Source organism: Nelumbo lutea, chromosome 8 (assembly GCF_056320005.1).
Source record: "Nelumbo lutea isolate HS-2025 chromosome 8, American lotus-T2T, whole genome shotgun sequence".
NCBI classification, from domain to species: domain Eukaryota; kingdom Viridiplantae; phylum Streptophyta; class Magnoliopsida; order Proteales; family Nelumbonaceae; genus Nelumbo; species Nelumbo lutea.
This window is the reverse complement of record NC_142691.1, coordinates 19,382,431-19,396,391: the sequence shown is the minus strand read 5'-3', so window position 1 is coordinate 19,396,391 and position 13,961 is coordinate 19,382,431. Positions and strand designations below refer to the sequence as shown.

The 13,961-nt window shown below is 39.0% G+C and overlaps 1 protein-coding gene across 2 annotated transcripts in view; it reads right to left on the bottom strand.

Moving 5' to 3' along the window:
- Positions 1-3,175: 3,175 nt before the first annotated feature.
- Positions 3,176-13,961, bottom strand: part of LOC148843159 (adenylate kinase family protein) — a 39,645-nt gene continuing 28,859 nt past the window's right edge. Inside the window, exons 15-20 of one of the 2 annotated variants that reach the window (XR_016102836.1) lie at positions 8,580-8,609; positions 8,390-8,499; positions 3,942-4,079; positions 3,802-3,831; positions 3,620-3,717; positions 3,176-3,528 (exon numbers count right to left, since the gene is read on the bottom strand). Coding sequence is in view for 1 of the 2 variants with exons in the window: in XM_088956615.1 (XP_088812741.1) it covers positions 3,693-3,717; positions 3,802-3,831; positions 3,942-4,079; positions 8,390-8,499; positions 8,580-8,609 (333 nt within the window). In the remaining variant the exon portion in view is untranslated. Of the gene's footprint in view, positions 3,718-3,801; positions 3,832-3,941; positions 4,080-8,389; positions 8,500-8,579; positions 8,610-13,961 lie in introns of both variants that reach the window. The other variant, XM_088956615.1, reaches the window with a different exon arrangement.

Genomic DNA, 13,961 nt, shown 5'->3' with positions numbered 1-13,961 from the left:
TGCCCCCTTATAATTTGCTTTGATGCATGTAGAAAGGACATAAAAACAGAGCTTTTATCATAGATTAATGATAATTGCATTGCCTGATACCAATATTTGAATCTTGATACTTTGCCATGTCTACCATATCTAAATACTGTTGGAAGCAAGCCACTTCAATGACAAATGCCAATTTCTCTTTTTTCTTTTGATAAAACCACAAAGGCCAATTTCTCTAATCCGGAGCATGGATTCTCCAGACTCAAGACTCTGAATCTCTGATAAACTAATAAAAGCATAATCAATCTCTCTAATTAAATACATTTATTACGTGACCGTACCATGCATTCACTCACACTTGGAACTTGGATACGTAAAATCAGATTCCACTGTTCGGCCACCCGTGAAGGCCGGTCGTCAGTTGCAACTTGCAGGTGCTCAGGGAGGAGTGAAAGTGCGAAATCTTTTCTTCTTGTACTTTTTAATTCCAGTTAGACGGTTCAGATGCGACGCATTTACTCCTTCAGCCTGATTGTTTGATTTGGCTAATGGCTAACACTCTATGGGTACCCATCAAAAGCTGGCCTCAAGGAACCTGTACTGGTGGTGGGGGTGGCCATATGTACTGCACCACCACGCCCGGAGGGGGTATAAACTGGGGTGTTGTCGGTGGTTGTTGCGGAAACACCGGTGGTTGCTGTGGAAGGGTTGGTGGTTGTTGTGGAAACACTGGTGGTTGCTGAGGGAGACCAGGTGGGTTGACAGGCATAACCGGTGGCGATGGGTAAATGTAAGGATATGATGGCGGGGTAGTTATTGCCGGAAAAGATGGTGGTGGCGGTGGTATGTACGGATAGTAAAATGGTAAAGGAGAGGGATTAGTTACCGGCTGCGGCGGCGGATAAACTGTAGGCAGTGAAGGTGGGAGTATCACTGGCAGTGGTGAGGAAGGCGGAGATGGATAGACGAAAGGAAGAGTTGGTGGTGGTGGAGGGAATACGGCAGGGATAGTTGCACCGGCAGCAGGAGATGGAATTGCACTGAGTGGTGGAAATGTGGGGAACACGTAAGGAAATTCTGCTACTGGCGGAGGAGGAGGTGGTGTCAGTGGTAAATATGGAAAGACATACACTGCTGGTTGTTGTGGTGGCGGTGGTGAATATGGGTAGACGTATAGAGGTGGCTGTGGCGGTGTCGGTGGCAAATCTGGAAAGACATATACTGGTGGTTGCTGTGGTGGCGGTGGTGAATATGGGAAGACGTATTGAGGTAGTTGTGGTGGTGTGGGTGGCAAATATGGAAAGACATATACTGGTGGTGGTGGTGGTTGCGGTGGCGGTGGCAAATATGGAAAGACGTATACCAGTGGTTGTGATGGAGCTGGTTGCACCGGGAATGTAGGAAGATCCTGCGACGATCGTATTACAGAGGGGAAGGCTGGGGGTGGTGGGGTGGCAGCAGCAACTGCTGGGAGTGACGGATAAGGGAGGAAGTGATAGGCGGAAACAACGGTGGCCGGAGGAGTTGGGCTACTGTATGAATACCCAAACGAAGAAGCTGACTGTGGTGGAGGGAGGACGACAAATGGTGGTCGGCTTATACCGGTGAGAGCACATGTCTTGAAAATGAAAGAGTAGATTGGGTGACAGAAGCGATCGTTGCTGTAAGGATTGTCTGCTAAACTGAAGATTGCTAGCTTCAGGAGATGAAAAGCGAGAAGCAGAGATAAAGGATAGGATCTTGGCATTGTTGGCTAATTCTAATATATGCGTCCTTTCTCCTTTTTTGATTGGTATGTTGTGTTTAGTTTGTGTTACATGGTTGTAATATAGAGATGAAGGCAAGAGAGAGAGAGAGAGGAACTTGGCCCACTCCCTTAAGGAGCGCTGCAAATTGTATCTGATTGACACAATTTAAATTGGATCCTTTAAGGCCCAAATGCAAATATGTACGATGTAAATACATATAAAATAATACAAAACATAAGATTTTTCACTCCACATACATTTGTACTCCTTCCAAACTGAGCCTAATAGTTGTATTGAACTTGGATTTTATCCCAATCCCATCAGTTAATATTTAGTGTCAGCATTTACATTTATATGCAAAATCTATGGTACATCCATGCATCAGAAGAAGTGAATGCGATTAGTTGAAGATAATAGCAAGTACAAGTACACCATGAAATATGATCTAATGAAAAGAAAATTCTAAATTTAAGGTAGTAGCCAATATTAATGAAGTTGATGGAATTCTTATGCTTATTTGCACAAAATTAATATGTAACGCTAAAGTTGGTTTGAATTTTGTATGTTTACTAAAACAGTTGCGTTGTGATAGAAGTAAATTTCAAGCCATTTTACTGATGATATAAAAAAATGAAGTTTAATTTTAATTTATTCTATTGATGGTATATAATATTCTGGTAATTTTAATTTAATTTATTAATGATATTCAATATCCAAATCTGATTTAAATCCGATGAATAAGATTCAACTTGAATTTGAATATTAATGAATTTAAATCCGATGAATTTAACTGGACTTCAAATCTGTCTACCTAAAGGTTTTATGCAAGTTAAAAAATACGAATTTAAATACAAATGCTCTGGAAATACATGGTGTGAACCAGAAATGGGAAGTTGAAAATTTTGTGAAGGTCTGATTTGCAAGCCAGATTTCTGCGAAACCCGCGGAAAACTATTTCAATTTTCACAGGCTGACAATAGTACTAAAGTAATTAAAAAACATGTAGAATTTGGAGGTATTTTCATGGTTTATTAATCCTTTATCTACCCAAATCACCATTTTCTCAACCTAATCCTTTTATCATCTTACTATTCTTATTTTTGTTATGATCACCATTATCATATCATTGTCAACATCATGTTTTCTCTTTCTTTTATCATTGATAAAAGAGAAATCTTATTCAATTAAGTGAAGGAAAAAGGGTACAAAACCTAGTTAATAGTCACCAACCCAAAATAAGTATGGAGTGTACACCACAAGATAATTCTGCTATGCAAGGCCAAGAATATAAATCACTCCAAGTAACAAACATTCTAGAGAGCAATTGGGCCAAGGTGTTAGCAGACCCAGCAATCTAAGAGTATGAGCTGCCACAGGCACCCAGATGACATATTTATTCGCAAAGAGAGAGAGAGAGAGAGAGAGAGAGGAAAGAAAGAAAGAAAGAATAATAAAACATCATGACAATTATTCTTCTTTGTCTTTCTCATTTAACATGTTGCAGATTTTCCCTATTTCAGTGTGAAATGTCTGACAACATATTAACTAACAAGCTTTTACCAAGAAAAAAGAAAAATCTCTTCCTTTCATGCAGTATAGATACTGAAGTTTTTACTTCAAGGTTAACGTTAGCCGGTAAAACTATCATTTCATTGAATTAGATACAAAATTCTTTTACATATCTGCACCACCTGCACAAGAATATGTTCAAGAGGAAACAAAAAGGAGGTAACTTTACCTACCTTTTAGTGAAATATATTGTGTGCACTTCTATGTGTTTTCAGTGCACAATTCAAGATTCCTGAAAACAAAAATGAAAATAAACTCTAAATGAATCAACTGAAATATGAGACTAACTTGTTTCACAGACATAACCCCTGCCTTTACCATACCCTTTTATCATAGAGATCTGCACGAGGGAATTGTAATAATTACAAGCATGATACCCCCTTTTACTCCTTTTACTTAGAGAATGCCACTCAAGAAACCCCTACAACAGAAATAAACAAGTTAAACCAGTTCACACAGCAAACCACTTCTAACATTAAGGAATAAGGACATTAAGTTCTCTCACCAAATTCCTGAGGCTCTTTTTTCTTGGTTTCTGTGGATGTTCGTAAAAAAAAAGTGTATCAAGACATGTACTTCAAAAATCAGGAGGTAGAGAAAAAAGATCGCCTTTTAATAATAACTAGAAAAGATGAGAGGAATTACCTTGGCTTTCCTTCGAAAGCGTTATTAATTTCATCAACATTTGGCTTTTCCGGAAATGTGGCAAGAATGACATACTTTTCCTTCCCAGAAGGTTCATCAACCCGCTTATAGAGTTCATATCGGTATGGATAGGACACCCTAAAATCATGAAGTGGCTATAGTCACAAATCTTGGGAATTTCAGTAATGACAGACATGCTGGAGTTTAAAAAGAAGAAAAAAGAAATAGGAAAATATATATTATAATTTGGAAATATCAGACTTCTAATTCAGTAAGATATCAATATGGAATTAACATCACACTAGACTCCTATTCAAAATCATTCAGAAAACACAAAGGAGAAAAGAAGTCTTACATGACGGATGACACACTTAATCATCATAAAAAATGAAGGATTCCAAAGCCCCATTTAGATTTTAGAATTTTCTAAAATAGAAACTAAAAGAAAGTAGTCCCTGTTGGTATGTTATATTTCCCACTTGGAAGCACTTAAAAAGTGAAAAACTTTGGTTGTTTAGGAGCTTCCTGCACATGACACGTTGCCATGGGTGTGGGGAAAATGAATATTGACCCCTTAAAACGCACTACAACAAAATTGGTTAAACTGTTTTTCCCAGCTCTTGCCACCACCAAGGAGAACTATTAGATACATGCAAGACTTTCTCAATATATATGGTTTGTAGTTCTGAAGCTACAAGTATGCTTCATGCCAAGACATGAAGAGAAATCAAAGAGGTTATGGATTAAGGGGCATAGTCACTGTTATTAAGGATATATGTTGATGCACCCCTAGTGTCCACGATTAGTCCATGTGAAGCAGTGTAAGTTGTTCTCCATTGTTCCTACAAGACTTGTCAAGATGAGTGTTAATAATTTTTTATTTTTGGAGAAAGAGCCATATAGGAGGATGTTATGGAGTATCAAGTCATCAAACAAAGTGGTGGCATTCTCAAAAGAAGAATTTCTTTTAGTTTATTTAACTTGTTTATGTTGCTAATAGTTCTATAGGTTATCAATTGGATTTAAGTTGCTATTTTCTATTTCATTTTGAGCCCTAATTTGATTAGGATTGGTTGAGGTACTTTGTACGCTTTATCCAGATTTCACTGTAATCAGGAATCAATAGTGATAACTTGTTGTACAAGTTTGACCTTAAAATAGGATTAATTGGCCTTATTTATTTCCAGTCCTAATACAAGTAGGAAATAGTCTTACAGATAGGTTCAGTAGGGAGTATGTGGTCAGGATTTGAATTGTTAGTGTGTTTTCTGGAATTAATAAAGAAAGCTTTTGTTAACCCATTTGTTCTGATTTCTAAATTCTGTAGTCATATTAGTCTTGACCTTGCACACAGTAGAAGTCCGATATTTCTAAATTTTCTTGCAACTGATTCAAGCGCACTGTAGATTTTGGCAATCTCCAATACACATCAGTACAGGCTGCAAACTAAAAGTGAACTGTCGGTATACTTCCCTTTATTCTTTGCTGCTGTAGCTACAGTTAGGGGTGTCAATGGACCGGTTTTGGGTTGGATTCCATCCAAATCAAAATCCATTTGGATGGATTGGACGGACCAATAAGACATTTTGAATTTGGATGGACTGGACGGATCAATATCATATTGATTGGACCTGGTCCGTCCATAATGAATTTATATTGGATTGAACCAATATCTGGTCCATTGATAGAAGACAAAAAAATAGGTGTCAATGGACCAGGTTTGAATTGAAACCAATCTAAATTAACAGGAATTTGAACAGATTGGACAGTCGCTGGACTGGTCCAAAATGGTCCAAAATATTCATTGGACTGGATTGGACCAGGTCCATTTGTAATGGACTCACATTGGACTGGACCGGATTGGACCAAATCCAGTCCAATTGACACCCCTGTCTACAGTACTCATGAATAGTATTTACTGTTCATACAATTAACTTTTTTTTTGGTAATGCCATACAATTAACTTTAGGTTCAACTTTATTCTAGTTGAATTTCAGAAATTCTTACCATCAAGGTATGATTTTCTCAGATATCAAGTATTGGTATTCACATGATCAGGTAACTTTTGTAGTCTTTTTCCATTTAAGATATAGAAGGTAGCCAATCAAGAATCCATTTATGAAACAAGGGAGGCCACGTCAAAGTTGGTTCCCTCCCCTTTTTTCATGGTAAAAATAAATTTCATAAAACACAAATCAGAAACAATCTAAATTGGTAAGGCATCACAAAAATAGATACAAGAAACCAAAATCTCATTCCATGACCTTAAAGCATAGACATTTTCCACTCAACAATATTAAAAAGCCATAAAAGTAGAAACATTACACAAAATAACAGATTAATTCCATTAATAGACATCCACCCACTCCTCAGACAGAGAATACAAATCAACTGTAAAAATCCTTGTACACCCTTGACTTTTCACCAAAACAAGATAACATCCCAACCAGCAAACCTTTTAGGGAAGCTCTTGCTTCCCTCATTTGTCTAATCTTTTTGAACTCCTTTCTACAAAAACAACTCATAAAATGATCCCATTAGTAGACATTCACCTACTCCTCAGACCGAGAGTACAAATCAACTATAAAAACCCCGGTACACCATTGACTTTTCACCAAAACAAAATAACATCCCAACCAGAAAACCTTTTCGGGAAGCTCTTGCTTCCCTCACTTGTTTAATCCTTTTGAACCCCTTTCTACAAAAACAACTCACCCACTGGTATACATCCACCCACTCCTCAGACAGAGAATACAAATCAATAGTAAAAATCCCGGTACACCCTTGATTTTTCACCAAAACAAAATAACATCCTAACCAGAAAACCTTTTCAGGAAGCTCTTGCTTCCTTCATTTGTTTAATTTTTTCTGAGCCCCTTTCTACAAAAATAACTCATAAAATGAGTCCCTTTCTATTCAAGGAGGGAAGGATCTCCAATTTCAGGGAAGCTTAGATGTTTTCAGTAAAGAAGCAACATGTGACTTTCTTTTAGATCAATAAACAACACAGGACTTTGAAACTCGTTTAAAAGAATCAGAGTTGTTCGCTCGCTGGGGACACAAGCACTTTCTTGGATCAAAACAGCTTAGCTGAGACATCTCCAAGCAACCGAACCTCAATGGTGTTGGAGGATTAAGAAATTGTTGAGTTTGGCTTGGAACGAAATCAGGCTGATTTAGAAAAAGTTGATTGCCTAATGGAGGTTGTTGTGGTACTGGTACCTGACTTTGAGGCTGGACTTGCAGAGTTGGAAAAGATTGGGTCAGATAAAAATGAGGGGAAGAAAGAGGAAACAAGTCTTTGTTAATGATTTGGGAGAAGAGTTAGAGTTGAACTCCTTAAGAGATGTTACAGAGGTGTTTGCAGGCAAACTAGGAGTCGATTTAGTATGGCAAAAGATGGTATGAATAGATGAAGGGATTAGAAATGATGACAATTCAAAGGAGATACAGAACAAACCATAATGGGAACTTAGTTCATATCACTAAGGTCTTTCATCATCTGAAAGATGGTCTTCTGGGGGCATGACCCTCTAATAAATAGAGGGTATAAGAATAGGGGTGTCAAGAACAAAAATAAAAAGCAGTTTGGCCACAAGAAGAATAGCTCCATCAACAAAGTTCAGAGAAAGGTTAATAAGAGTAAATTGGAAATGAGCTCTGATGCTCAAAATGAAGGAAACAGAATGGAAGTGGAAGAGATGGAGGAAGAGAGCATTGATGGGGGAGAAGATGATAAAAATCCAAATGAAGACAACAAGCAGGCTTTGGATAGAGTGAGGGAGATAGAGAAGAATGTTGACACGGAAACAATTGTTGAAATGGATGTCCAAGTAAGCAAATTGTTAGGGGTGGTTTTCTTGGGAGGGGAGGAATTTGCAAGAAAAAAGTTCATGGAATTAGAAAAGAAATTCCCTTTTCATGTTGATTAAGTGTTGAAGAAGATTGTTTTTCTTGTTTTAACTGTTATTTGGGGGAAGTGTGATTTTTGTTATGGTGGGAGGTTTGTGAGAGGCATATGGTGGGCTTTTTATTGTTGGAAAATCTGAGCAGGGGCTCAAATTTGTACTTCAAAATTGATTGGAGGGTGGTGATATTTAATTTGTATTTATTTTGTGTGACAACTTATCACCTATTTTTTGTAATTTCTTTTTTTTTTTCTTTGAATAAAATTTTCTTTTTATTTATTATCCAAAAAACTGAAAAAATGGAATACCAGTATACTAAATCTATAATCTATAGATCTTATTTAACTACATCTTGAGGGAAGATCCCCCTCCTTTTAGCATAAATCCTTCTTACTTATCAAAAGAAAGTAAGAATTGCAAAGTTTATAACACAAGTTTCTTTCAAAATTTACCTAGAGTTTATCAAGAACATAAAAAAAATAAAAGTAAACCAAAATATTAGTCAATGAAGAGAATAATAGTAAAAGTAAACTATAAAACCTGAGAGCACCCATAATTGGGTACTGAGTTCCAGCATAGTAAAGAAGTCGGAAGAAATAGCAACTTTGGAATGATGCTGCGTACTCCAACCTCTTATCCCTCCCCATTGTCTGCAATAGAAATGATATAGTTAGAAACTACAAGGTAAAGTTTTGTTAACAATAAGTCACACCTAAAAGTTTGCACTTACTTGCATAATGCCACTTGAACCAGGTAGATCCTAAATTTGAAAAACAGAACAAATGTCAGAAGAATGAGAAAATTATAACACGCAATCAATATGGTGGAGATATCTGTGCTAAAGAATCTATTGTATATTAATCTTTTTTTTTTTTTGAAGAAGAAGAAGGTAAAGTAGTGAATTGCAAAAGAAACCCAATTACATCAGCCCATGTACAATGAGAACCTGTACATTGAGAATTTACAAAAAGGTCTGAGAAATCAGATAAAAAAGATCCAGCTTGCAAAAAAGGTAAAAGCTGAAAACCAATGAAAGCTCTTTGTAGTTTGTACACTTAACCAGGAATATAGAGAACCTAAAACTTTGTTCTCGACTGAAGCTATGTCATTGGAAATATTGTCAAAAATCCGGATGTTCCTTTCCTTCCACAGGGCCCAAAGGATAGCATCTGGAAAAATCCTCCAAAGCAGTTTGCCTCACCCCTGAAGAAGCTGTAGGACTGAACCAGGTGGGCAAGAAGAAACCCCAAAGCAGGATAGAGCCATGTCCGAAAGCTGCTGAGAGAAGTTGCAGTGAATAAAAATGTGATTAGAGGATTTAGGAACCTCATTGCAGGATAGAGCCATTTCCCAGGAAGGCAACTTTTGAAGGAGCATGGGATTTCCAGATTATAGCCCAAGGGAAGTCTCCTTCTTGACCAGCCACAATGTTGTTGTAGAAGGACTGAGAGGAGAAAGTGCCAGAAGCCTCCCAAGACCAAATTCTTTCATCATCTGACTGTGGATTGGGCTTGATACTATGAATGACTTAAAAGATCTGTTAGTGGACCAATTTCCCACTCGTTAAGATTTCTTCTGAAAGTAGGGCCCCAAATAATCTTACCATTCATCAATTCAAGTCAGTCTTCCACCATAACATCTTTATCCTGTGCAATATCAAAGAGAGAGGAGAACCTTTCATTTAAAGCAGTGTCCCCACACCAATTGTCAGACCAGAACTTAAAGTGATTACCCTGGCCAACTTTGCATTTAATCCACTTCAAGAAGTCAGGAAGGATAGAGACAGCATTGCTCCAAAAGGCACATCCCCTTGGGAGAAGGCTAGGACCCAAGTCCCACCCCAGATTTGTGAGCCCATACTTATCTGCAATGGTTCTTCTCCAGAGGCTATTCCTCTCTTTGCTGAATCTCCAACACCATTTACCAAGAAGAGCCTTATTAACAGTTTTAATATTTCTGATTCCTAAACCACCAGTTCTCCTTGATTTGAACACTGATTTCCAGCTCATTATATTAAACTTGAAGTTATCCCTCCACCCAACCCATAAGAAGAGTGGGCTTACCTCCTTTTGATAAGTATTTAGATTTCCACATTGACAGTTTTCTGTCAAATCTGTCAATAACCGGATACCAAATCTTCTTAGAATTGCTTTTGGCTCCCAAGGGAAGGCAAAGGTAAGTCATACTGGGATCAGGAAGACCCTCCTTTGTCTTCAATAATTCACTCTTAAATAGGTTAATTTTGAGACTTGAAACTGCTTCAAACCATCTAAGAATGTAACCCAAAGAGACCAGCTGATCAGAAGAGCAGTCATAGAAGAAGATGGTGTCATCAACAAATTGAAGTAAAGAGATCTGATCACCTCTCTCACCAACTTTAAACCCATGAAGGAGACCACTATCTGTTTCCCTACAGGTGAGCTTACTTAAGGCTTCCATTATTATATTAAAAAGGAAAGGAGACAAAGGGTCTCCTTGCCTTAAGCCCCTTGAGCTTTGAATCTTCCATAGGAAACACCATTGAGGAGGACTAAGAAAGTGGGAGTGGTAACACAGACCTTGATCCAATTTCACCACTTGGAATTGAAGTTCATTCTGGAGAGCATATAGTCCAGGAAATTCCAACCAACATGATCAAAAGACTTTTCTATATTCACTTGAGAATCAACCCCTCTCTACCTTCCCTTCTACGTGAGTCAACAACTCATTAGCAATGAGGACCCCATCAAGAATCTGTCTCCCTTCTACAAAAGCACCTTGGGAGGGAGAGATGATCTTGCCTATCACCCTCTTCTTGAAGCTACAACTTTTTATAGTATTTTATAAACACACCCTAAGAGACTGATGGCTGTAATCATTCAACTCCAAGACCCCTTCCTTCTTAGGAACCAAGGTGATAAAAGTTGAGTTGAGACACCTTGATGAACTCTGCAAAGACCTTCAGCAAGTCCTGCTTGATGAACTGCCAACCCAGTTTATAGAACTCCAAAGTAAAGCCATCTGGGCCTGGGGCTTTATCCCCCTCCATTTGAAAGATAGCCTCCCTGATTTCTTCCTCTGAGAAAGGTTTCTCTAAATCAGCAGCATCTTCTTCATAAATTCTGTTAATATCAAGACCATCCAATCTTGGCCTTTTTTTCCACCTTTCTTTATACAGATCTGAATAGTAACCCACTACGGCATTTTTAATTCTGTTGTCCTTTTCCAACACTTCCCATTTACTTTCAAATATTTAATACTGTTATGTGCCTTCTAGCATTAACCATTTTGTGGAAAAAACCAGTGTTGTTGTCACCTTCTTTCATCCATAGGTCCTGGGACCGCTGCCTCCATGTAACCTCCTCCTGAACTAAAAGTTTATCAAAAATCAGCTTGGCTTGGGACCTTTTTTCCTGTTTTCTTCACTCATAGGGCTTCTTTCCTCCTCCAAATCCAGGTCAACAATTTGCTAAAGATACTTAGCTTTTTGGACTCAACTCCTTTAAAAACTTCTTTATTCCAAACTTCAATTTTTTGTTTCACTTCCTTCAGTTTTAGATGGAAAACATGGCTAGATGAACCCATGAAATTCATGTTTACCCACCATCCCTGAATCAAGTTCATGAAACCATCTCTTTTAACCACATGTGCTCGAACCTAAAAGGGCCCCATGGAGGAGGCATCCCTCCACTGTCTAGGAGAAGGGGGTATGGTCTGAAATGGATCTGGGGAGGACTGACTGGATTAGATTGGGGAAGCTGTCCTCCCAGTCAGGGGAGATAAGGAAGCGATCCAACTTTAATAAGGAAGGAGCAGCCTGGTTATTTATCCAAGTACAATTAGCACCAGCCAAAGGCAAGTCCATCAATCCCCACCACTGTACAAAACTTGCAAAGCCTCTCATACCTCTGTCTCTTCTAGCCTGTCCATTTTTCTCCGAGGAAAATCTGATGGTACTAATATCCCCTCCTATGCACCAAGGGGTGGAGGAGTCTCCCTCTCTGAATGCATTTAGCTCATTCCAAAATCTTGGTCTGTTACCAGCATCAATAGGCCCATAAACTGAGGTCAACAATCCCAAGAAGCCCCCAACTAACATCTTAAATTTCAAAGAGACTGAAAATTCCCTGATCCGGTCGTCAGTTACTTCTATGGTGTCACTGTTCCAAATCACCAGAATTCCACCTGTCGTGCCTATAGCTAGAAGAGCAAACCAATCACAACGCCTTTGACCCCAAATGTTTCTTACTAAGAAAGCATCCACCTGCTGAAGTTTTGATTCCTGTAAACACAGCACATCTGGCTGCCATTTATTCAAAAAAGAGCAAATGAGCATTCTCTTCCTTCCCGAGTTTAGGCCTCTAACATTCCAAGAAATTATCTTTAGGTTTGACATGGGGGTAAGAATAAGTTATTTCTGCCTCCTAGTCCCTGTACCCTGCTACTAGAGTCACCTACCCTATCAATGAGTCCCCAAACCAACCTAAAGAGTTCTCGGTCAGTTCTCCTCCCCTTCCTTCCTTTTTCCTCAATGAAACTGTGATTCAACTTCATCGGGGATTACACCAACCCACAGCACAACTGGTATGGGTAGTGAAAACATGATGTTCCCCATGCCCATTACCCCTTTAAATGGTCTAAACTACTTGGAGTGGGCTAAAAGTGTAAAACTTTATGTAACAGCAAGGGGAAAAGCTGGTTACATAAATGGAAGGGTGAAAGAACCCAGGAGTGAGACAGCTGAACATGATAGGTGGGACCAAGAAAACAGTATGGTGATGTCTTGGCTCCTTGCAGCCATGGAACCTGATGTGGAGAAGAACTTTATGAGGGCAGACATCGCTATTGAGATTTGGGAACAGGCCAAAACCACCTATTATGAGCAAAGGCATTATGCCAAGGTTTACCAGTTGCAAGCTGAATCCTCAACCTGTAAACGGGGAAATCGTAGTTTGTCTACCTACTATTCATCCCTTACTTCTGTATGGAAAGAATTGGATCATTATCAGGCTATAGAGTGGAAACATGATGATAATGCTAAGGCACACAGGAAGCTGGTTTCTCAGCAGCGTGTGTTTGCCTTCTTGTTGGGACTGAACCCTGTCTATGAACCCTTGAAAGTTCAGATCTTAGGAAGTAAAGAGTTGTCGTTGGTTCACGAGGTATATGCCCTTGTTCAATCTGAAGAAAGTAGGCGGAGTGTGATGGTTACAACCGAGGGGGAGCAACAAGTTGCATTGGCTGCAATGAGTAATAACAACATGGGGAAGAAAAGTGACAACAAGAAGGCTGATGATAAAGACAAGTTGTTTTGTACCCACTGTCGGCACTCACAACATACACATGACACATGTTGGGACATTCACGGAAAACCCAAGTGGGCAGTGAAGAACCAAGAGCAGGGTAAAGGGCAAGGTCAAAAGAAGAAGAACACAACACATAATGCAGCACATGTGGCAACCCAAGATACTCAAGTTGTTGGTACTACCCGGGACCACCTTACTAATTCTGACCCCAAGGAAGATATCACGAATTCCTTCAGAGACCACTTGGAGTCATATGGTAGGGCTTTGCGACAGATGGATAGTTCAGTCACTAGTACTCCTACTTCATTTGCATCTGCATCAGGTAATGCAGCTTCTGCATTCCATGTCACCACTACCACTGGTTCCCCTTGGATCATTGACTTAGGAGCCTTTAACATGACTGGTAAGCCGAACTTGTTTCAGACTTATAGCCTTTTGTCAGGAAGGGATAAAGTGAAGCTTGCAGATGGATCATTCTCCTCCATTGCAAGCCAAGGATCAATATCTCTTCCCCATGGCCTTAACCTGAATTGTGTATTGCATGTCCCTCAACTTCCTATAAATTTGCCTTCAATCAGTAGTGTCACAAACTCTTTCTGTAGTGTAACATTTTTTCCTGGTTCATGTGTTTTTCAAGATCTAACTTCTGGGAGGACGATTGGTAGAGGGAGCCTAGTGGATGGTCTCTACATTCTCGACAACAAAGTTGGTCTCTTGGTGTCATCCTCAGAGTCATATAGTCAATCAAATAAGAGTCAAATTTTTTTGTGGCATAGTCGGTTAGGTCATGTTTCTTTTGAAATAGTAAAGTTTGTTTTTCCGGTTTT